Genomic DNA, 24,945 nt, shown 5'->3' on the forward strand with positions numbered 1-24,945 from the left:
ATGGCTCAGGGTCACATGGTGAATCAAGCATCAGCACTGAGACTTGAACCCAGGTCTTATGACTCCAAAACCAATGAAAAGCCCACACAGCAGCACATTTTCTCGCTGAAAAGGCTTCTCTCTGGTATTGTAGAAGGATGGCACACTCTAAGTCAGATTCCTCAGGGTGAGGTAGCTCTAATTTGACTAATCTGAAACATTTCCTGTCCCCTGGAAGCTTCCATTTTATCAGAAGAGACTCATATTCCATTTAGGTCTCCTAGAACATGGTAGGTTCTTAATCAATGCTTGACACCTGTTGGCAGAAAGGTGGTGGACCCTGGGTGAGGAATGAGGTCTACATTTTCTGACACAGCCTATGTATTGATTTCTTTTGCTTCACTATAGTTCTTTGTTACAAGGTTCTATTTGAAGTGGGGGAGAGAGAGAGTCATTAGGAAAGGATATCCATGTTGTTTTAGGGATTTTTTTAAGATGCTTGGTTCTGGAGTCAGAGGTCCTGGGTTAAAATTTTATCTTTGAAACACAATATCGGTATGGCTTTGCACAGTCACTTAACTTCTCTAGGCCCAAGATTCCTCACCTGTAAAATGAAAGAATTGGACCAGGAGACCTCTTTCAGCCCAAATAACAGCTAAAGCCAGCATTTAAAGAATCCTTTAAGAGTTACCAATAACATATATTATTTCATTTAAACCTCATAACATTCCTGGGATGAAAGGGCTATTATTATCACCATTTTACAGATGAGGAAACTGAGGCTATGTGTGGTTAAATGACCTGCCCAGTATCATCCAGATTTGAACTGAAGTCTTCCTGACTCCAAATCCAACACTATCCTTTGAAACAGAGACAGACAGGTAGAAACAAAGTCTAGAGACAGAAGGACAGAGTTCTCTGTCATAAGACCATTCCCACAGCCTTCTCTGTCACCCAACTGACTGATTTCAGCCTTCCCCATCTCTCCTAGGACTCCAGGCTGCCTCCTGTCTCCATTTCCTCCCACTGATCTTGTAACCAGGAAGTCGAGAGGGCTCTGAAGAACCCCCAGCAAGGAGAGTGAATCTTCGGTATCCAGGTGTGGGGAAAGGTAATCTAGGGAAGGGAGGGGACCCCAGGAATTGATGAGGGAGAGCAGATTACAGAGGAGAAAGGTAACCTAGCAACCACAATGTAGAAAGTCACAATGCAAAAGCTCTGACTGGACAGAACCTCTGGTGACTTCAGCGTTCTCCCTCAGCTCTGGTCATCCAAGGGAGTATTGCCCACATGGTAGAACTGAGAGCTGAAGCCATGAATCTAGGGATCTGCTCGAGGAGTCAAGCCCCTGGACAGGTTTGGGGGGTGCTGCTGTCTCCCCTTCTGGAGAGGAGTATCTGAGCAATGGGGCTAGGAGGGAGGCAGGAACGTGGCTACCCAATGAGACCCAGAACCCTAGATTGGTTCCTGGGTGGAATCTCAGCTGCCCTGCTCGCCAGCTGTGTGACCTTGGGAAAGCCCCTCACCCTCTCTGAGACTTGGTTTCTTTTTTCTATAAAATGAAGGAGGTAGACCACACCACCTCTAAAGTCCCTTGCAAGTCTAAAACATGGGACTCCTTTTTTACCCAAATTTGGTGCTTAGGAAGAAGGCAGTGGGGCTGGGAGAAGTTTGAAACTAAAGAAGTATGGTGAGAGAAACAGATTATCAATCAACCCTGAAATATGTATCCCTTTCCCTCCAGATCTCAGACCAGTGTTCAGCTCTCTCTTGGGAGTCTGAGCCGGTAGGACCCACCTTCTCTGTCCATTCTTTCCCGATGTCCCAGAGCAGTTACTAGGGTCCCTATCCAGCAGAGAGTCAGGGGGACTGAAAGGAGCTCAGTGGGGAGAGGAGCCCTCCCCAAGTGTGGAAAACCACCAGGGAGAGAATGGGGAGGAGAGCATGTTAGGAGGGAAGGGGATTCTGAAAGAGCAGAGGAAGCTGCTGGCCATGGGTCTGCCTGGACTTTCTGGGACTTTCCCTGGGAAGTCCCTGGCTTCATAAGCCAGTCGTGCCAAACTGAGAAGTTGGAGCAGGCCCTCTCCAGGCAGGGGCTCAGTCCTGAAGCTATCTGAGGCTCTCCAAGCCCCAGTCTCTGACCTCAAGGAGTTATCTCAAGAAGTAGATTAAGCTTCAGGCCATCCCCCAGAGGTTTCCCCAATCCCAATCTCTGTCTCTGTCTGTGTCTCTCTTGTCTTTCTGTCTCTCCATCTCTCTCTCACCCTTAATTACTATATGTCTTTTTCTTTGTTTTTGTCTCTCTGTCTTTCCTGGATTTCTCTCTCTCTCTCTCTCTCTCTCTCTCTCTCTCTCTCTCTCTCTCTCTCTCTCTCTCTCTCTCTCTCTCTCTCTCTCTCTCTTTCTCTCTCTCTGTCTCCCTCCCTCTCTGTCTCTATCTCTGTCTATCTATCTCCGTGCCTCTGTGTGTGTGTCTCTCTCTGTCTCATTCAGACACTGATATTAACTGCCACTTGGTCTTGTTTTAGAATGCTGAAATAACCACAGAAGTTAAGACTGACATGTTGGACCATTCTCAAATACAGTAAGTTGACCCCCATAAGAAGTGACCAGGACAGGCAGTGGGATGTGAGAAGGGATGGGGAGAGAAGAGCAGTTAAGGACAAAAAGAGGTTTCAATTGTAGCCAGGTTCTTCATGATTCCTCACCCCAATGGGGCATGACTATCCACTAGAGATAAGGATGAGAACCCTTCAGTTCAGGTCAATTTAATTCGAGGGTATTATGGGCCTGTTGCATCCTTGGACTAGCTGCGGGAGGAGGCACACACTTTAGAGGAGATATTAGACTATAAGCTTGGTGAGGGCAGACATTGAGTTTTACCCAAGCTTTGAACCTCCTCCAGATCTGGTCCAGTTGGTACCTTTTATGCTGATTTCTTGAATATTTGTGGATGAGTTTTGAAAGATGTATTATTGGTGCTCACCTCCCAATAACCAACCCCTACCACAAATAAATATGGTTAAGTAAGCAAATGCATACATTGGGCCATGTATGACAAGACAAGCCCCTTTCCTCACCTGTAGTCCACCACTCTTTGTCAAGAGGTTAGCAACATGCTTTGATGAGCAGAAGGTCAAGTGGTACAGAGGAAAGCTTGCTACATTCAGGTCAAGTCCTGCTTCTGATACTTGCATGATTTTGGCTGAGTCACTTTATCTTTATGGACCTCAGTATTCGTATTTGTAAAATCAGGCCCCCCACATTGCTCCCAGCTCTAGATGAATGATTCTATCAATCTATACACACCTGGGGCCGGACTCGAAGGTCCCTTCCAATGCCAAGGCGACAATAGTCTTAAAGAGTTTCGAAGTCTATCTGGGTTGTTTTCTATGACATTCTGGTGGTGGTTCTGTAAATTGTTGCATGTTGGTTGTTGTATCGATATAACTAGGATATACAATAATCCAGGACAAGGGCACATTCTGGAACTGTGATTAGATGAACATAAAACACTTCCATCGGGAAAACTCGCTCTACCAATACCCATTAGCAGCACCTAGTCTTGAGAGTGGCCCGGAATCACTGAAAAGAAAAGCACAACTTGAGTGTTCAGAGGCAAGACTGGAACACCAGTCCTTCTGCCCCTGAAGCCAGCCTTCTTTGATCCACTGTGGAAATGCCTCCCCCCACCCCATAAGGCCATTGGGGTGGGTGGGAAAGTTCATTATTGACAGAGTGGAACAATTTGGCAAAACCTGCAGAAGAAGGAAGAAGCTGAGGCAGACTTTAAGGGATGGGCAAGAATTCTACCAGCAAAGGTGAGGAGGGAGGGCATTCTAGGCATGGGGAAGACTGGAAGCAACTGCCAGAAGTCAGGAAAGTTTGGGGCATCTTAGAGACCCGAGTGAAGAGCCTCTCCTTGAAAGTTACCAATGAGTCCCAAGAAGCCTGCTGCCCTTGGGAAGCCTGCCTGGATCCGACTCCAGGTGGGGGGGAGGAGAAGTTTCCTGTCCAAGTGATGTCCAAGGCTTCCCCACTCAGAGAAACTGGGAGCCGGCCAGGAAGGGGGTCAACATGAAGCCCTGACTCAAACTTCCACAAGCTCCATCCTCCTGACGTCATTACCTGCTCTGTCCTGAGTCTTTCTGGGGTCAGAGGGTGGAAACTGTAGAGCTAGAAGAGCCCCAGGGGCCAGCTAGGCCAACCCCCTTATTTTACAAATGGGGAAACTGAGGCCCAAGGATGTCAAGTGACTTGACTAAGGTCACAGAGGTAAAAATCAAGTCCTCAGACTCCAAATCCAAAGCTTTTTCCACTGTACCACAGGCAGGCAGAAGTTTTTCCACTGCCCAAACGACCTAAACCACTCCTCTTCACACACACACACACACACACACACACACACACACACACACACACACACACACACACACACACACACACACCTGCTCCTAATCAGGGTAGACTGTCCACCCGGTAACACTACTCCCTACCCCCAGCCAAATGAATGTTCCCTAGGTGACCTTGGGCCAGTCACTTTCCTCACCTGTAAGGTGAGAAGACTGCACTAAGTGACCCAAGGTTCCTTCCAGCCTTGGAGCTATGTTTCTAAATTACTTTCCCCACCCTGAGCTCACTCTGTTTCCCCATCTATAAAATGGGGATAGCTATTATTGTGCCCCGCCCCCACTCAGCTGACAGGGAAAGCACCTTGCAAGCCTTAAGAGAACGGAGAAAGACGGGCTTTCACTAGAGAAACAAAGGCCAAGGCTTCTCTGGCCCCGGGGGAGGATGCTGGGCCCCTGCCCAGTTCTGTCTCTGGGGATGGTCTTACACACGCTCCCAGGTTTCTGCTTGTGTAGCAGCAGTTTGTTCTCCACACAACCTCAGCCCATGGGAAGTCCCCTTCCCCCTGTCCCTAGGACCGCCAACCCCCCTTCTACCTCCCCTTTAAATGACCATCCCTCCATCCCTGCCCATTTGGATGAGCAGGTAAGTGCTAACAACTTTCACTTTCTGGAATTTGGAGATGATCTCTGGGTTTGGTCAAGTGGGAACTCTCTCCCAGTAACCTGGGATATGGAGGTGGGAGACCTGGGTTTGAATCCCATTCATAAGACTCTGGGCCAGTCCCTTCCTCACTCTGAGTCTCAGTTTTCTCCTGCGCAGAATAATGGGGTCCCTTCCAGAGCTAACGTTCTGTTAGGGAGTGATTGCATGTGGGAGAGGCAGAATGTTAGAGCCAGAGGAGGGCTGGATCTGGCCTCAGAGGGCCTTGGTTTAAATTTCACTTCTGGTGCCAGTTACCTGTGCTACCTTGGGCAAGGCTCTCACCTACCTCCCCAGTCTTCAGTGCCCTCATCTGTAAAATGGGAAGATCAAACAAGGTGATCTCGAAAGCCCCTTCCAGCTCTGATAGTCCGTGATCCTGAGTCCCATCACAAGGGTGCAGTTTGGAGGTATTGAACCACCTTCTCCTTCTGCTTCTCCATCCATCTCAGGGCCAAGACCAGCACATTGAGAAAGGACTTAGTGAGAAAGCCTAGGAGCTGCAGCACCAGCAGACCAAAGGAAATCATGCTGACTCCCAAGAAGGCAGAGATCTGCCTCCTGGAGAGGCCCAGGGTCAGCCGGTCTCGGTCCCAGAGCACCCCTCGCTTTGGGCAACTCAGTCATAACGCTTTCTTCTCCAGACACAATCCTCATCCCCATCGGATATCTCACATTCAAGGTAAGTGGGAGAGCAGTTTTGATGAGGGGGAGAAACAAGAAAAAGACAACAGGAAGGGGGAGGGGACAAGTATCAGAGTGTCTGGATACAGGCATGGAGAGGACATGATTCTCCCCAAACTGGAAGTAATAATAAAAATTAATAATAATAACAGCTATCAACATTTATATAGCTCTTTAAGGTGTTCAAAGTACTTTACAAATATGTAATCCTCTCAACATCTCAGGGAAGTAGATATAATTATTATTCCCATTTTACAGATGAGGAAACGGAGACAAGCAGAGACCAAGTAGCTTGACTAGAGTTGCACAGAGTGTCTGAGGCAAGATTTGAATTTGGATCTTCCTGACTTCAGGTCCAAGCATTCTAGCCACTGTACTACCTACTTGCCTAGAGGAATTCCCCACAGCCAGAAGCTTTTAGGCCACCTAGCAGATTCAGGCCATGTCTGCTCCCTCCCCATCCCATCCCCCAAATCCCTATCAAAGGAGAAATCCCAAAATCCAACTGGCTCTTCCTGTACATCTCAAGCAGAAGCCTCAGCAGCATAATCCTCCAACCATTAGATTCACCTCCATTTTCTATACAATATTGAGAAGTTAAGGCATGAAAGTTGAGAGAAGGGATGGGGAACCAGCAATCCGGAGTCCTAAGTCAGACAGGAAAGTCTTAAGTCAGAACTGGAAGCCAGGAGACTTGGACCCACAATCCTGCCTGAATATGAATAAGAATTGTGTTTTTTCCCAACCTCTCTGTGCCTCAGTTTCCTTGCCTGTGAAAAAGAACTGCAAACATGTTTACTGTCTACCTCTAAGAATTGTGGGGATCCCACGAGATAGTGGCTGCCAAGTACTGGATAAATCTTAAATCTGTATGTAAATGTCAGCTTTTATTTATTAATAACATTCAAGGAGGTTTTCTCAGGCTAGAAGAAGCCTCAGATGCTCCTCCGCCTTTCTGCATCCAAATAGCATAGTAAAAATAGATGATCTTCAGAAAGTACCTTAGAAATTGCTTTTTACTCCTTTACTCTAAGGGATAGAGGGAGAGACTGGACATGAGATTTTTTTGGCATATGGCATATTTGCAGAGGAGGAAACGCCCTGTTTTGGAGCTCCCCGAATCTCCATTCCTTCGTCCCCAGAGATCACAGATTCTGAGCTAGAAGGGACCAGACTCGTCGTCTAGACCCAGCCCAACCCCCCACCTTACCTCCAACCCCATTTTAAAGATAATTAGATGACAGAATAATTAAATTACAGCTGGAAAAGACCTTAGAGGCCATTTAATCCAAGTCCTTCTCATTTTACAAATGAGAATCCAAGAGAGGGGAAATGACTTTTTCACAGCCCCACGGAGAGTGTTTGGCGGAGGGGGGTTTTGAACCCAAGACCTCTCTCTCCTCTTTCCCCTCAATAGTTGTCCTTGATATTTGCATATGCTACCACCAGGTGGAGGCAGAGAGTCAGTTCCATTGATCTAAGTAGGGAATTCTAAACTTTAGATTGCCACTGGGGATACTTAAAAGAACTCTGGGAGAAAGACATTTTAGTGCAATGTTGGGGCTAACTCCATAGCAACTTCAGGTTCAGTTCAGGAAGGAGGGTGGACCGAGGAGGAAACTGATGGCTCATTTTTCTGGCTGCCCTCTGTGTTTCTATACTTGCTTCTGGGCTCCTGGGAGTTGTTGGCACCATCCCCATTTCCAGTGGTGCAAAAGAAACATTGCCCCATGTCTGAGACCCACATTAGCCCTTGAGTGCCAGGGACCTCTTTTTCAAGGAAAGCCTAGCTATCGGAGCACAAGAGGAGATTTTCCTGGAGCCACGCGGGGCTGAGCCATGAGTCAGAGAAAGGCACCGACGTTTCTGGGATCTAACCCAGTATTGGACTATTTGAGGTCAGGGTCCTAGAAGGGGAGGGGCCTGAGTCACCCTTACTCTTACATGTGTGCAGGTTGTTCCTCCCTCCTCCCACAGGATCTGATCCCTACCCTCTTGTCTAACTTTAAAAATGGCAGCCCTTTTAAAGACAGCTGTGCTACTGCCCTGCCCCAGGTCTCCCCCTTGTTGATTGATTGATGAGGACAAAAGAGAGATCCAAGCAGCCTCTGATGTGAACTGCTACTCATTTCCTCCTCCTATTTGAATGTGAATCCCTAGACGAGGATGTACTAGCTTTTCCACTTGTATACCCAGAGATCTGCCTAGGACTGTGCACTTAGTGCTTACTAAGTGCATTTTTTGTTCATTTACTAGTGCTTATGTGACCTTAGGTGATCCACTTGGCCAACCTCCCTGGGATGAAGTCTTGGCTTCTGTAAAATGACGGGACTGGATTAGGGTGCTATGACACTTGGTAGCCATTACACTTTCCTCCTATGACAATCTATGACATTTTCATTTTGTTTGTGTATCTCTAGTGCCTAGCACAGAAGTACTTGGCACCTAGTAGGCACTTAATAAATCTAGTTGAATTGAATAAATAGACATTCAGTAAGGGAATGAATAACCCATATCCTAACCTTATTTGCCAATTTGAGAAGTAGCTTCATGGAGAGCTGATGTGGGAGCCTAGAAGAGGTCTCTTCAAGTCCTGCCTCACACAGACTGGTTGTTGTGACCGGTTGTGTGATTCTGGGCAAGGTACTTCACTTCTCAGCACTTTAGCAATTATCTATAAGCTTCAGAGAAAGTGAAAACATGCACTGGTAAAGTTAGACTCCTTATCCAGGTGTCTTTATACCAATGAAATCACAGGTTCAGTTTCTGTCCCTATAAATGGATGAATGAAGGAAAGAACGAAGGAAAAAATGAATACTTTTCCCCAGCTGAAGTTCACCTCCTGGTCCAACATCTCCCTTCTCCTTGGCAGATCTTTCTGGGAATCCAATTTGCATTGTTAAAGACAACATAACTCGCCTCTCATCGCCTCTATCTGGATCCAACCTTAATTTCTCCATAAACACTTTAGGAATACCTCAAGTCCAGATGCCCATTGGAGACCCGCAGTCCCTTGTGGAACCTCGCTTATCCCTGAGTAGGTACAGGGGCAGCCCTTCAGAGACATGTCCAGGATATCTCTTTGCCCAGATCTGGAGTTTGTGGTGGGTCTCCCATTTCCTCAAGGGTTGCCTCATGCAGGAAGAAAATGAGGAGGTCAGATTACAAGGTGATAGCTGAGAAGTTGTATAGTTGGGGGGGGTCCAGGATTTCTCTGTTCCCCCAAACCTGTCTGTAGGATTCTACAAATCCAGTATCCTCAGAAAAGTTCCCTTCATTCATCTTTCCCAGTCTCTCTTTAAGACATAAATATCTGGTCCTTTTCTTAAAAAGAAAGGAGAGAAAACCTGTTGCGATAGAAGGGAGAGACAGGCAGAATGTACTTGGCCTCCTGCCTCCTGTTCTTACTTTTAAAAAGTAGATGGGACAGGGAGGAAAAGAAGGAAGTTTTGACTTCCCATGAAAAGTCCTTCCTAGGATCCATAATTGGATATTCTGAAGCCAGGGAAAATTTCACTGAAGTTGGGGATGGATACTGGGGGCAGCGTAGGTCTAAGCAGTATAACCTATCCCAGTATGGCAAAAGAAAAGCTAAAGAGTTTGAGGAAGCTGGGGGTCCAGGGGGCACAAAAGGGAAGGGATCAGGGTGGAAAAGACTGTGAGGCAGACACTGAAGAGACAAGTGGAGAGGGACCAAGACCATAAAACATAGGTCATACATCTACAACTAGGAAGGGCTTAGGGCTATATAGTCCAACACTTTTATGGGAGAGATAAGGATACTGAGGCCCAGAGAGGTTAAGGGATGAGACAATAGCATAGACACAAACATCTCAGTGATTCTGCCCCTGTAGGTCATCATTCAAACCTCATTCCCTATCCCCTAGCACCTGGTTTCTTATTCCCATCTCCTTAACCCTCCCATTCCAAAACTCCAATCAAACACAACCTATCTCTTGCACTGTGCCTCTGGAATCTTTTCCTCTCCCGCTATTCTAACAATCACTAGACCTGGCTCCCTGCAATGACACAGGCTCTCTGGACATCTTTTCCGGTTCTGGCTGCATGTTCACTCATTCCCCTTTGCTCACTGGCAGAAGCAGGGGAGCTGGAGTATTCCTTAGTCCCCACTGCCACTTCCAGGATCTCCCCACCATCACACTCCTTTGAGGTCCATGCAATCTACATCTTCCACTTAATCAAAATCCTAGTTGCTGTTTTCTACAGATCTCCAGGATACACTCCTTCCTTCTTCAATAAATTCAGTATCTGGCTCATAATCTTTCTCTTTTCTCTTAACTCCTGCCCTTAAGCAAAATGACTTTATCATGCATACTGACTGTCCCTCAAACACCCTGGCTATTCCATTCCTTGACTTTTTCACTTTCCATGACTTACTTCCTCACCCCCTCCCATCTCAGCCACACACAAAGTTGGTCATATCCTTGATCTTGCCATCATGCACAAATGCATCCCCTCCATGTTCAAGAATTCTGAAACCCCTTTATCTGACCATAATCTAATGACTTTCCACCTCTCCTCCTGCCTTCCCAAACCAAACCCTACTTTTTATCCACAACCTCCAATCCCCCAACCCCTCAGTCTCTCAAGACCCTTCCTACTGCCTACAGGCAGACCCACATTTCCCTCATCCTCCAAAAGCCCTCACTTGATCCTCCCATCCCTGTAACTATCATCCTACATCTCTTCTACCCTTGTAAACCATCAACAAAAGGTGCCTTTACTTTCTTTCCTCTCATTCTTTTTTAACCCCTTGTAATCCAGCTTCCAACCTTACCAGTCCACCAAACCTGCTCTCTCCAAAGTTACCAATGATCTAATTTCCAAATTCAGTGGCCTCTTCTCCATCTTCAGTCTTCTTTGACATTCTTATTATCCTCTCCTCCTTGATACTCTCATCTCTCTAGCTTTTCAGGACACTGTTCTCTCTTAGTTCTCCTCCTATCTATCTGCCCGCTCCTTCCCAGTCTCCTTTGCTGAATCTTCTTCCAGATCACACCTTCTACCAGTAGATGGCCCCCAAGGCTCTGTCCTGGGTCCTCTTCTCTTCTCCCTCTATACTACTTCACTTAGTGCTCTCCTCAGATCCCATAGATTTAATGACCATCTCTGTGCTGACAATTCTCAGATCCACCCTGCCCAAACTTCAGTGCTGACCTCCAATATTGCATCTCCAAATGCTCTTCAGATATCTCACACCAGATGTCCAGTAGACATCTTGTTCAAAGTAAACACCATATTCCAAACAGAACTCATTACCTTTCCCCAGAAACCCTCCCATCTTCCAAATTTCCTTCTTCTTGTAGAGGGCATGACCATCTTACACCATCCTCCACCATCCTGCCAGGCTTACAACCTAGGTATCATCCCCTACTGATTGTCTCTTACTCCCATTCTCCTGTCCCATATCCAGTCTTATGCCAAAACCTGTCAATCTTCCCTTTGCAAAGTCTCTTGAATATGCCCCCTTGTTTTCCCTAATACTACCACCACCCTGGGTGCAGGCCTTTATCACCTCACACTTGGAATATGGCAATAACCTATTGGTCTATCTACCTGACACAAGTCTCTCCCTGTTCCAAAACATCCTTCATTCAGCCAGCCTAAGTCACAGACCCAACCATGTCACCATCCTACTCAATAAACGCCAGTGACTCCCTGTTTCCTCCAGGAGTAAATAAAAAATTCTCTTTCATATCCAAAGTCCTTCATAACCCATCTCCTCCTTCACCTTTGCAGTCTTCTTATACCTTATTCTCCAACTTTAATCCAGTGATGCTGGTCTCTTTGCTGTTTCAGAAGCAAGACATTTCATCTCTTGTCTCTGCCTCTCTCCCATGCCTGAAATAGTCTCTCCCCTCCTCCCCATTTCTGCCTACTGGTTTCCCTGGTTTTCTTTAAGTTCCAACAAAAAAAACTCAGCCTCTACAGCAAGCTTTCCCCAAACCCTTTTGATTCTAGTTTAATTCTAATTCTTCTCTCTGTTGTTTATTTCCAATTCATTCTGTATATAATTAGTTTGTACTTACTTATTGTCTCCTCCATTAGATTATAAGCACCTTCAGGACAGAGATGGTCTTTTGCCTCTTTTTGTATCCCCAGAGTTTAGCACAGTGCCTGGTGCCTGGCACATGGAATAAGCTTTTAATAAAAACTTACTGACAGACTTACAGTCAGGAAGGGAAGGTGGCTGCTGAGAGAAGATGGGGGAAAGAGGGTCTAAAAGTAGAAGTGTCGACCAAGGAGGTATGCCCCCTTCTCTTCCTGGCTCTGAGTGTTAGAGACTGTGACAGAAGGAATAGCCCAGCAGCCCAGCAAGGGAGACGGGGCCAGGAAGTGTGGTGTCTTTAAAAGAAAGCCAGAAGTCAGCGATGAAGATCTAGGATGAAGAAGAGTTTGTTCGCCATAGAGGAGGACACAGTGGGAAGGGAGGGCAGAGGGGAATGGGGGCTGAGCAAAGCTATGGCTAAGCTGAAGAGCATTGAGAGTGTGAGCAGAGGCAACAAAGCTAGGAGAAAGCATGTCCTGGAAGAAATAGCCTAAATATGGTTCATTCATGGGGGTTGGAGAACAGAGTTCCCCTTTCCCTCCCTTTCCCCCTTCTCCCTGTATTTCTGCCCCTGCCAACCTGATTCCTCTGCCTTTTCCTTGGAGCCATGTGACATGTCGGTCGAAGCATAGGGACAGAGGCTCTGGTTTGCTGGGGGAGGACTCAATGTTTTCCCATCCCCTTCTCCACCCCAGGGAATAAGCAATATCCCCTAGATATTGTCACTATGGTCCAAACCCCCACCTGCTCCACCTTAGTTACAGTTCTATTTCCCAGCATGAGAAACTTGAGGATGAGGGGAGGGGAGGGGAAGGCTTCTGCCACTAGACTTTCAAAGACCAGAGATCCTGACAGATCCTAGGTTATGAAACCCTCCTCCTAGCACTCCGACTCCCTGTCCCCTGACCTTACCTCTTCTCTCAGGCTCACTGTCAAATGTCTGGAAAGAGGAGCTAAAGGAACTGACCTCCAAGGTGACTTCCTTCTCCAAGGAAGCAGAAGTAAAGAAGAAAAAGGTGGGTGAGAACTAAACTGGGGCAGAGGAGGTGAGGAGGGAGCTAGGGAGAGGAAGGGGAAGAAGAACTGACCTGAGAAGGGGAAGGAGAGAGAAGAGGAAGGGGAGGATGATAATAAAAGAGTTGGGGGAAAGGGAGGGAGAGAAAAACAGAACTGGGGGAGGGGAGTAGGAGAACAGAGTTGGAGGAGGAGAGGAAAGCATTGCTGGGAAGGGGAGGAAGGGAAGGGAAAAGGGAAGGTGGAGAGAGGTGAGAAAGAGTTGGGGAAAGAAGGGCCAAGAGACCAGAGCTGGTTAGAGAGGAGTAGGTGAAGACACAGCTGGGGGGAGGGGAGGCATGTGAAGGCAGAACTGGGGGAAGGATTTGGAGGAAGCAATTTAGGGCTAAAGAAAAAGAGGGCGTTGGTCCCTTGCTATCCCACCCTCTCTGCAATGGCATCATATAATAAAGACCATCAGTAGAGAGATTTTGGAATTGGCCTCCTCTTAGCTGACCTAAACTAGACATCAAAAGTTGTGAAGTCAGGTCCTAGCTCCTCTATTACTTAGCTGTTCAATCCTCCAGGGAAAATCAGTTCACCTTTATGAGCCTCAGTTTCTCCATTTGTATAAGAGGGGAAATAATAATACAATTACAGGTACCTTAGGGAATTGTCCAATTCCCTAATTCTACAGAAGAAACTCCAGAGAGGAGAAAGTATTTGTCTAGGGTCAGGAGTCTAGTTAGTAAGAATAATAGGCCTTGAATTGAGGTCTCTGAAGACCCTAAGACCACTTAAGTAAGCATAACTTTATTGACCTCTGCTTGAGGAGAGACCATTGCTGTCCCATTTCTCCTATACCAGAGCAGCTGGCCCAAGGTAGAGCATTGGAAGTGGGGTTCTCCAGGTCAGACAAGAGAGGGACCTCTCCCTCTCTATCCATTTGATCACACAAGCCTTCCTTCAAGCCACAGGCTTGCCCCATCCTCTCATTTTACAGAGAAACAGACATTAAGTGGCTTGTTCAAGGTCACATGGGCATTTAAAGTTGGGATCTTTGCAAACCATGCTTTTCCAACCCCAAATCCCCCACTCTTTCCATTAGACCCCCACAAGTCTCCGTGCTCAGGAAACTTACAATTTCATGTTTGACATAAAAGATATAAAGAGGTGAAGCCATGGAAGATAACTGTCAAGTCTTGCACACAGTAGGCTCTTCATAAACATGTTTGAAGTTGTACGGCTAAGATTCTAAAGGGAGAGGGTGTTCAGAGTGGGATGAGGTCATGGAGACTTTCCTGGAGGAGGAAAGACTTCAACTGAGTCCTGAAGAGGAGGTGGGTAGAATGAGGCAGTAGAGAAAGGGCAGAGAATATAATATAATTCAGGCTGGAGAAGCCTGACTCAACACCTAGTAAGTGTTTGTTGATTGAGTAAAGAAAGGTAAGGAAGAGAACAATCTTTTTTCTGGGTTCTACCTCTTGCTCCTCTTCCTGAGTCTCTTCCAGAAGAGTCCCAGGTTTGCCACCAGCTGGGTGACTTTGATCAAGCCCTTTCCCCTTCGCTGGCCCTCAATATTATCCTCTCTGATAGGGCGGGCTGACCTGGAGGGGATCTGAGACCCCTCCCAGGATTGACCATATGTCATTCTATCAGAAGGAAGAGACAGAGAGGCTGGCTCAGTACTCATCACAGACAGGGAGGCTCATACCAGGCTACATACGGACCATGACGAGCCGAGCCCCCCGAACCTCCCACAGAGACAGCCTTCAGAGTAAAGACATGACACCTGTGGTCCAGGACCAAGAGCTACTGGTGAGTGGGAGAGGTGAGGAGGAGAAGGCCTCTGGAGGCTGGCTCCAGAGCCAAACAAGGAGGCCCTGGCTCTCCCAACAAGCCCAGTCCTTATCTACTAGACAGCTGTAACCAGAGCTGAGTATTTGTCCCAAATGGGGCTAGCCTTCCTTAAAATGAATCCTCCCAATCCTGTGTCTTGTCCTTGTTCCCAGCTATGTATTAACTCATCCCTGAGGTCCTTGTGGTAAACAGCTTCCCTAGGAACCTTTCAGAAAGCATTTTTAAAAGGAGGGAAGGGGAAAAAATGGACTCGAAGTCAAAGGAATGAAGCTCTAATGATGAATAACTGGAGGATAGGGAGTTACATTTGGGGAGTAGGGGTATCTGGCTGGTGCCCATAACATACACTGACATTTTAATAATAAATAATAATAGTGTTGGACTTGGAGTCAGGAAGCCGTGAGTTCAAATTCTTCCCCAGACATTTACTAACTGTGTGACCTTGAGCAAGTCACTTAATCACCTCTCTCAACCTCAGTTTTCTCATCTATAAAATGGAGGTAATAGTAGCACCTACCTCTCTCAAGCTTGTAACAAGGATAAAATGAGATAATGTTTTAAAATGCTTTGCAAACATTAAAATACTGTATAAATGCTGTCATCATCATTGTCATTACTGTCATCTTCATACTAGAAATTCCCAAGCAGAATAGGAGCTGGCCATTGTTAGATCAGGCTAAAACTCACCCAGAACTCAGCAGTCCCTCGAGTTCTCTGGATGCTCACTCACTGGAGTGGATAAAACACGTAGGGCCCCGGCTAAATGTGTATATTTATCTAGGAAGGCATCAGACATTTATACCTCAACACAAACTAACCTCTTAGTTCTCTCCCTGTCTCTGTCTCTGTCTCTGTCTCTGTCTCTGTCTCTGTCTCTCTTTCTCTCTCTCTCTCTCTCTCTCTCTCTCTCTCTCTCTCTCTCTCTCTCTCTCTCTCTCTCTCTCTCTCACACACATACACACACACACACACACACACACACAAACACACACACACACACCCAGCAGGGCCGTAAGGAGACAGGGAAATGGAATGAATAGGTTTTAGTAGGGAGAGGTTCTGAGCTGAGGAGGAGGTAGGTTTCCATAATGGGCAGAGACCCATTCACCTTCGTTCCATTTCATGATTTTACCGGGAAAAATAGACCCATTACTATGTCTCAACAGAATTTGACTCTGAGACATGGACTTCTGACTCTCCCCCTCCAACAAAGAACCTTATACCAAGGATTCTGAAATTGGAGATTGCTTCTATGTGGAGCCCTGAGGCTGGGGTTACCATATGGTGGCCCTAGGAGGGGTCTGACCCTCCCTGCCTCCTCACCCTGAAATGAAGATGAGACCTGAGCCCCAGGGGTGGGGTGCAGCACCTGGAGGACATCCTAGTGGGGCAGGCCCATTTCTAGCTGATATCAAGAAAGGTGAAAGAAATGGAGTCACCCCAAGAATGTAGAGAGCTAAAATAGCAACTTTAACATTTCAATTCTATGCAGTTCTGTCTTACGCCTGGGGATGGGGATGAGTAAGAGTTCTCCTTGTTCACTCGCATGGCACCATCTGACAACCCTTTGCTCATCAAGGGCCATATACATTCAGGTTTGATTGTCCAGTTCTGAACCTAATGTTACAGCAAAGGCTACCTACCTTAGAGGGGAACGGAAAGGGCATGGACATCTCTAGTACTCAGGATAATCAAGCAACTCAAGTATTCCTGGAGATGAGATGGCAGGCGGGGCCATGGTAAGGGCATGGAGAACGCTCAACTATAGCTGTGAGCTCTGATCCCCATGATCAAGTGAGCTCATGCGTTCAGTCACACTGACCTGCCCACTGGACTCTTCTGCCAACAGATCCTGGAACTGCTGTGTCAAATCCTACAGACAGACTCTCTGACTGCCATCCAGTACTGGCTGATCTCAGCTAGCCCAAGGGGTAAGTTCCTACAGAGTGAGAGGGGACACATTGGGTCAAGTGGTCTCTAAAGTTCCTTCCAGCTCTTAAAATTCTATGATTCCTACAGTCCTTCATTCTAAGGGGCTAAAACCCTGAGGTTCTCAAACTGTGTGAAGCCCTTGGGCAGGGCCCAGACTTTCACCAAGCATGAGCCCCTCTCTATCCCTCATGGTCCTCCCATCAGAACCTCACAGAGCAAGGGGCCACTAGATGAAGAGCCTTCAGCTGTCATGGGAAAGTAGACTACAAAGAGAACTCAAAGGCACCTGGGAAATACAGGACATTTGCTCCAGAAAGACATTCAAGACACATTCCACACATTCAATTCCATTAGACAAGCATTATGCATTGTAATATGGAAGACAGAGAACCTTTCTTGGAGTCAGGAAAACCTTGGTTTGAATAATCCTTCTGACTGATACTGGCTGGGTCACCCTAGGCAAGCCTTCTTCAGCTTCTCGGAGTCCCCTGAGGAAATCTGAGATACAGCAGGTGCTGGGTCTGCATTGGGAGGGAGTTTCCTACATCGAATAATAGGTCCAGTGTTCAAAAATAAACACAGATCCTAGACAAAAAAAGAAAAAAATCTGGTAATGCTTGAGGCATTGGAGATATAAAGACAAATATGTAGGAGGCAGCATTTAAAGTGAGCCTTGAAGGCATCAAAGGTGCAGTCTCAGCTATGGAGGTGGAGGGTTCATGGGAGGCGGTGGGGGTGAATGAGTGAGACCTAAAGGTGAACACTTGACAAAGAGTGGGCATGAAAAGTAATAACCTAGTGCCCCGGCTGTCAACAGCCTTAACTTCTAGTCCTATAGGGGGCAGAGAGAGAGGAAAGAGAAGGGCGGAGGAGCCAACACAAGAAAGAAAAGAAGACCTCTCTCTTTTAGGCCAGCCCCAAATTCTCTTGTGCCAGAGATGGGACTGCCAAGAAGGTGAACTCACCTAGATGCTGAGTACCTGTACAGATGGGTTCAGAGGACCAGGGAGGGAGGACAGGGTGGGCCTAATGACCACTGCACATGCATACACACACACACACACACACACACACACACACACACACATACCCCTTTCCCACTGCCCCCCACTCACCTTCATATACCCTCATTGCAGAAAAGGACCTAGTCCTGGGCCTCCTCCAGACGGCCGTGGCTGAATTGATACCCGAAACTCTGATATCCTTCCCAGAGGAGAAGATCATGACAACTCGGTCTACTGACCCCAACAATCCACCCTTCCTCAGCCAAAGCCTGATACCACAGAGGAGTCTGAAACAAAGGTAGGCCAAACCTCGGGTCTAGCTGGATAGAGGTACCAGAGTGTAATCAAATCATTACAGTTCCAATTAGTGAGACCTTAGAAATCATCCAGTCCAATGATTTTCATTTAGAGAAAGAAATTGAGGCCCAGAAATGGGAAGAGACCCTCCCAAGGTACCACAGCTTATCGCGGATAGCTCCCTCCTCTGAAGCTGCCTTAGCCCAGGCCTCCTTTTTTTAACCTCCCCCCCGATCTTGTGAAGTGGGTAAGGCTGATGCTTAAAGAATCCAGGTCCAAACCCTCATTTTACACGGAGGGAAACTGAGGCCCAAAGGGGTTACATGATTTGTCCAAGGTCAACAGGAGCAAAGAGAAGAGTCAGAATTCTAAAGCAAGTCCTGCGATTCCAAGTTGCCACAGTTAAAAGGGACCCCAAAGTCTGTCTGGCCAAACCCCTGATTCCTGAACAGGAATTCATTTTAGGATGTTTCCAAAAGGGGAGCAGCTGGAGATCTTCAGGCAGAGCAAGGCACTTGAACTGAGCAGAATTTATCTAAATGTTTCACCTGCCTACATAATTATAACTAGTTGCTAAGACAGACCCGAGTGTAAATCTCACCTCTAATGCTGACTCACTGTGTGTTTATGCCCAACTCACTGAATATCTCTGAGCCTCAGTTTCCCTTTATATAAAATAGGTTTAATAATAGTGCCCAAGGAGGCTCAAAGGAGAGAATGTTTATAAAGCACTTTGCAAACCTTAAAGTGCTATATAAATTTCAGTTATCATTTGTTATTTTAGGGAACAATTAACATTCCCCCATTCTCCAAGAAATACGGAATTTCATCTGCACTGAGTCATATTTTTAACATCTTCCATCCCAGAGTCATAACCAGGAATTCTGGTACCTGTAGCAAAGATTAGAGGGACCGGGGGAGGGGGGTGATACTCGGAAGAAGATCTACCCTGGTTGGGAATAGTACAGTGACAGCCAACTCCTGGAAGGAAGGGCACAGAAGAAAGTCTCTCTCCCACCTCTGCAACAGACCCACAATGGAACAAAAGTTGTGATCTTCCACATACACACACACATATACACATACATCTTTATACACACATATACATATATACACACATATATACATACACACACACAAACCAGGAAGTGATACAATAGGAAAAGAAAAGAGAACTTGGGCTCCATCTCCTGGAAGGTTGGCAGACTGGGGCAGAGCCCTAGTTACCCTCTCCAGTCATGGTTCTGTCCCATCCCTAAAACTTTCACAGAGACAGATGTCATTCCCCTGGAGGTACATACCGTACCACCCCATCAGTGTTGACTTTCATTGTAATATCATTGACATAACAATCCTCAAGGTCCTACCCCTGCCCAATGCTTGGAATTCCCAAGGGCTCTTGAGTAGAGGAACAAAGTTTCAAAAGTAGAAGATTTAGTTTTAATGTAAGGAAAAACTTTCTAATGATGAAATCTATACAAAAGTAAAATAGACTGCCACAGGAAGATGTGAACAATGCCCCTCTTAGGGAAGGTCTTCAGGCAAAGGCTGGATGACCACTTGTCAGGAAGGTCAGAGGGGATTCTTGGTCACGTTAGCTGGCTACCCAGGCCTCTTTTAAATCACTGGGAATCTGGGGCTAGCCTCTCTCCAACTGAGGGATTCTGGAGTTTGTCTTTATCTCTGATCCAAGGATTCTTTACAATTAGCCTCCAGATTTCTTGGGATCAAATTTTGCCGAATGATGATGATTATTAGTAATAACAATAATAACAGCAGTAAATCTAGGCCGTCCTGAAGATAATCCACAGTGACCAGACTAGCTTTGCCCTATTCTGGCTCCTGCAGCCTCTCCCGAAGGGGAATAATCCATTGGCCCCCAAAATACCAGGAATGGGAGAATCCACAGCCCAGCACAGGAACACACACACACACACACACACACACGTGCACACACACACGCACACACACACTCCTATTCCATGTCTAACTGATTAAATGTCAATAACAGACTTCTCTATGTTTGGTTACAGTCAAAATGGACCAAAAGCAAAGACAAAACCTGCATCACCACATGAAAAACCAGGTAAAAGCCATTCCATTCAAAATTCTAAAGACATTTCTCAAGCTGTGTTCTGTGGTTATGGTATTAAAGGGGCCAGGAGAACAGTCCGACACTAGGGAGTCCCCTGACAGTGGCCATCCCTGCCTCCCATCCCAACGTTGAGATCCTAAACCCTGAAAGGTCTGGTCAAGCCGGGCCCCCCTCCCTCCAAGCCAAAGCTCAGACTGTCCATCCACCTTGTCTAGAGGGCCTGGTATCTGCAAGATGAAGTCAGTTTGGCTCCAAACCAGAGCTGCCCCCAGCTCCGGTGCCTCCCTTCCTCCCCCAGGGATTACCAAATAGTGAATGAACAGAATAGTGCCAAAATTAAAGACCAGCCTATTCCCTGTGGGACTCCAGACTCCTTCTGAAAAGGGTAGGACTGTCCTCACTCTCATATGTGGCATTAGCTTGAGCCCCTTCTGTGTGCCCGAGCCTCCCTGGGGCAACAGTTGATAATTACACAGCACTTGAAATTTCTCCCAGCACTCTACTTAACACGTTAATTTCCTTCAATTTTCACAACAACTCTATGAGGTGTGGGTGCCAAAGATGATATGATTTTTTTTCAGATGAGGAAACTGAGATTCAGGGAGGGAAAGGGCTTTGTACAGGGTCACAGAGTGTCACAGCACCAGATTTCGAACCAGGATTAATCCTGGGCAAGTGACAGCACCACTCTGTGCCTCAGTTTCTTCATCTGTAAAATGGAGAAGATAATGATACTTGTGCAGTGCTTTGCATACCTTCAGGCACTCTAGAAAAGCTAGCCATTATTACATTTGAGAGAAGAGATGCAGTTCCTGTTCCTGCCAAGAAGCTCAGAATCTTGTTAGAGAACCTTACCATTCATCAGTTTCCCAGATGAACAGATTCAGAGTTGTAGATGTTAGCTATGGAAATTCTCCCCTTGCCCTGACCTGGCCAAACACCCCACTCTCCAGATTTACAGGAGAAGACAACTCAGCCCCGATGGATCTCTGTCATTTTCACTGGGACCACCTGAACAGCTTTATTATTAGGCATGGAGAAAGAGTGTGTGTGAATTGAGGAGTGGGGGGGGTAGGGTATGTGTGTGTGTGTGTGTGTGTGTGTGTGTGTGTGTGTGTGTGTGTGTGTGTGTGTGTGTGTGTGTATTGGAGAAGGAGAATGTGACTGTACTGAACGGTGGATTCTCCCATTCCTGGTATGTTGGGGGCCAGTAGGTTACCCCTTCAGGAAAGGTTGCAGGAACCAGAAGAGGGCAAAGCTAGTCTGGTCCCTGTGGATTATCTTCAGGACAGCCTAGATTTACTAATATTATTATTAATTATTCATAATATTATTATTAATCATGGGAAGAGCAAAGGAGTATCCTTCACACCAACCCCATTTAATCAAGACTGGAAACACCCTAGAAGGGAATTCATGCACCCTGACCCATGCCTTGACAGGAATCTTCTCTGCACCAACCCCAACAACCCAGTTATTCTTGAGGACCTACTGTAAGAGGAAACTCACTACCTCCTAAGGCAAAGCTTTCCACTTTTGGACAGTTCTAATCTGTGAAATTGTCCCTTACAATGGGCCTAAATCTGCCTCTCTGTAGTGACCCTCCCCATTCAATCACCTCATTGCCCTAGTACTGTCCTCTTGGGCAAGGCAGAACGAGCCTTATCCCCCAGTCACAGGACAGCCCTTCAAATACTTGGCTAACTCTCTCAGGTTCTCTCACTGAATCCTTATAAAGCATGGTTTCTAGGAATGAACTAGAATAAAGAGTTCTAGACATATAGTAAGTGCTTAATAGATGCTTTAAACTACCTCCTACAGCCCCCTCCCAAAGCTTGATTACCAATGACATTTGTCAATGTCCATTCTAAAATGGCACCTGGACTTACAACTCCTGAGGTTGGCTGGCCAGGGCCCCCTGCCTCCCTGAAGAGATAAATGAATCAACTTGAAGGCTTAGCACAGTGCCTGGAACACAGTAGGTAATTAAGAAATGTTGTTTGATTGATAAAGGTAGGGATTGATGTCTAGGGAACGAAGGGGCCTCCCTCTAGCTTGAGGTCATCTGTGAGGTCTCTTCTGGGTCCCACTCCCCTTCCCAGTTTAGATCAATCCATTCAAATGCCTTGCCTTTCTATATCTGCCAAGACAGACTTTCTTTTGTATCTGAATCTGTCACAGGCAAACAGATTTGACCAGCAGGGCAACCATGTGGTAAATATGCCAAAGCATCGTGGGAAAGAAAGTTAATCAGGCCCAGGCCCAATGTGGAAGAGTGACTGGTTCAAAGTCACACAATCCCATCCTAGGATATAGGTCTAGAAGGGATGTAGTTCAACCCTTTTAGTTTATTTTATTTAACCAAGTTCTGGAAAAGGGAAATTATGTGGCTACGGTCACATAGGGAGTAAGTTGCTGAACCAAGAGTAATTGAGATTGAGGACACTCAAGGGAAGCATTGAGATTGGGGACACTGGGCAGTCTCCTCCTTCCCCTTCCTTTCTGTTCCTTTCCTGGCACCATTTCTCTTTTCTTAGAATGTATCGGTAATGCTGAGGTTCTACAGTTATGTGAAAATCCAGAGGACAGAAAGAAGAAAATGTAACTGAGCCCCAGAATGCTCCCCTGTCTACACAGGCATCCCCTGCGAGGTCATTTCTGCTTGATGCTGGGGCTTCTTCTGAGTGACAAGCTACCTCCAGGTGACTGCCTGACAGTCTTTGTATAATAAAATACGTTGTCTTTGGTTTACCAAGATGACACTGCTGACCCACAATCCCTAGGCCATGCGCTCTGAGTGGTTTTTCCAGGAGAGGGGATGATCTCCTTTGAAGAATCCTCACTTCCACCCACATAAGTCCAGGCAGAGTCAGCCCTACCTGCAGCCAGTCCTCCCTTACACCCATAAGTCCCAAGGAGGCCAAAGGCCTTGAGGCCATTTTCCCCTGGTATAGCCTAGAACACATTTCTCCCCTGTCTTGGAGCCCTGGCCACTGAGACTGGGGCAGGTGGTCAGCTCTGGGTGAAGGAGGATGACTCTCTGGTCCAGCCTCCCACCCATTCCCACCTCTAGCTGCATATATAGCCTTCTTCAATTTTAACCAGGATTTTTCAGACTTTTCCTAGGATTATAAAATTAGATCTGGGAGAGACAATTTTGTTGTTGTTTGGTCATTTTTGGTTGTATCTGACTCTTCGTGACCCCATTTAGGGTTTTCTTGGCAAAGGTCCTGGAGTAGTTTACCATTTCCTTCTCCAGGGAAGAGACCTTAAGAGGTTACCAAGCCCAAACCACCTCATTTTACAAATGAGGAAACTGAAGCCCAGAGAAAACAAGGCAGGTATCTGAGGAAGATTGTGGACTCAGACCTTTCCTACTCCAAGTCTCCTGAGCTGCCTCATTTGCCGGAAGACCCTGGGACAGACTCTGGAAATGCAGATAGATACAGCACAGCCCTGCTCTGGTCTAATGAAGAACAAACTTTGGGCCAAGGACACAGCTAGACAAAACATTTGGATGTTTCTTCGGATGATCTCACTACTAGGCCACACTGGGACACCTCTGATTGTCAGAAAGCTCCTTTACAGAGACCCTGCCCCAGCCCCCAGGGAAGGTGGCTCTGCCCTCCATACGAGGAGCTTGGAACCTCTTTTGGTCTCCTTGGGCAGTGGATCTGAGGGTGCCTATGGCCCTCTTCTCAGAAGCAGAAAGTAAAATACAAGTGAAACTACACATTAGTGAAAATAAAGATGCAGTGTTCCTGTTCAGGTTCACAGACTCTGATGTCTCTGCACTGACTCCCTGGAAATCCATGGACTCCAAGTTAAGAATGACTGCTCTCTCCAGGGCCAACCAGAACAAATACAGTCCCTCCTGGTTGCAGCCTTCTCTTTTCCAGGTTAAATAGTCCCCTTTCCTTCCAGTAAGTCTAATGAGTCTCCACTAGGTTTTGATCACAGATTGTGGGAAGTGAGAAGGGAAGGAAGTTGACCTGACCTAGACCAGATAGCCCAGCACCTGAGTATGGAATACTTGGTCTCTGCCCCTAAACAGGACTGGGACATCGAAGAGTGTAGTTAGGATAGAGACCTAAGGCCCTCTGGTCCCTCTGAAGTGCCCCCCTCCAGTTTTTAACCCCCTCCCTAGCTCCTCTGTTTCCCTGTCTGAATCCAAAGGGTCACCTGCTTGTCCTGTTCCTGGAACTCTGCCCACCAGGGGCAGGGGGAACATGGCAATGAGAAGAATCAAAGTTAATAAGACTTCATCAAGGCCCTCCTGTGTGTGAAGTATCAATCATGTGGTTTCCCTAGCTTTACGGAGCTTAGAATCTGCCACTGAGAGTCTGGATTTGATCCCTGAATAGGTCATCTATTTGATCCCTGCAACAGAAACACGTTTATAGAGTGCTTTGTAAAGCTCTTTACAGATGTTAACTCTTGGTTAATGACTAAAAAGTACTTAATAAGGGACTCGCTGCTGTGTGGAGTCTAAGGGGGACAGAGGGGGCACAAAAGGAGGTGACTTTTGATTGGAGTTTTAAAGGAAGGTTAGAAATTCAATTGGTAATAGGGGAGGGAGAGCATTCCAGACACTGGAAATAGCCTAAGCAAAGATGAGGAGGAAGAAAACTTGGTGTATTGGGGGAGGGTAGAGAGTCATGGAATGGGGCTGGAACATAGTGTGCATGAAGTGGAGCAGGATTTGAGGTGGTTCTGGAGGGTTATGGAGGGTTCTGAATGGCAGGCTAAGGAGGTTAAGATATTATTTGGTCGGTAATAATTGCTAGCATTTATACAGCACTTTAAAATTTGCCAGGCACTCTGAGTAGGTAATCTCATTTGATTCTGACAATCATCCTGTGAGGTTGGAGTTATGACACTAAGAGACATGGACCTGCCCAGGGTCACATAGGATTTGAACTCAAGTCTTCTTGACTGAATTGGGCCTCCTAGCAACCTCAATAGGGAACAACTAAAGA

The 24,945-nt window shown here is 46.6% G+C and overlaps 1 protein-coding gene across 5 annotated transcripts; it reads left to right on the forward strand.

The window, feature by feature from the left end:
• The first annotated feature begins 1,198 nt into the window (after positions 1-1,198).
• Positions 1,199-23,066, forward strand: TBATA (thymus, brain and testes associated). Of its 5 annotated transcripts, none has more exons than XM_072628686.1 (10): positions 1,199-1,335; positions 2,508-2,563; positions 5,484-5,713; positions 8,588-8,752; positions 12,710-12,801; positions 14,441-14,596; positions 16,488-16,569; positions 17,707-17,872; positions 19,905-19,957; positions 22,504-23,066. In XM_072628686.1, exons 1-10 carry the CDS (start codon positions 1,270-1,272, stop codon positions 22,569-22,571), a joined length of 1,134 nt encoding a protein of 377 aa, XP_072484787.1. In that variant the 5' UTR covers positions 1,199-1,269; the 3' UTR covers positions 22,572-23,066. The 5 variants fall into 5 exon arrangements, with proteins under 5 accessions (XP_072484787.1, XP_072484789.1, XP_072484790.1 ...); XM_072628688.1 differs by having other exon boundaries at positions 8,687-8,752; positions 14,438-14,596; XM_072628685.1 differs by having other exon boundaries at positions 1,200-1,335; positions 14,438-14,596.
• The last annotated feature ends 1,879 nt before the right edge of the window (positions 23,067-24,945 follow it).

The sequence above is a fragment of the Notamacropus eugenii genome, chromosome 1, assembly GCF_028372415.1.
Source record: "Notamacropus eugenii isolate mMacEug1 chromosome 1, mMacEug1.pri_v2, whole genome shotgun sequence".
NCBI classification, from domain to species: Eukaryota; Metazoa; Chordata; class Mammalia; order Diprotodontia; family Macropodidae; genus Notamacropus; species Notamacropus eugenii.

Coding starts and splice junctions, on each gene's coding strand:
- TBATA (XM_072628685.1), top strand. CDS start 1,270: ATGGTAGAACTGAGAGCTGAAGCCATGAATCTAGGGATCTGCTCGAGG. Junction 1,336..2,507: donor GGAGTCAAGCCCCTGGACAG/GTTTGGGGGGTG, acceptor GTCTTGTTTTAG/AATGCTGAAATAACCACAGA. Junction 19,958..22,503: donor ATCACCACATGAAAAACCAG/GTAAAAGCCATT, acceptor CTCTTTTCTTAG/AATGTATCGGTAATGCTGAG.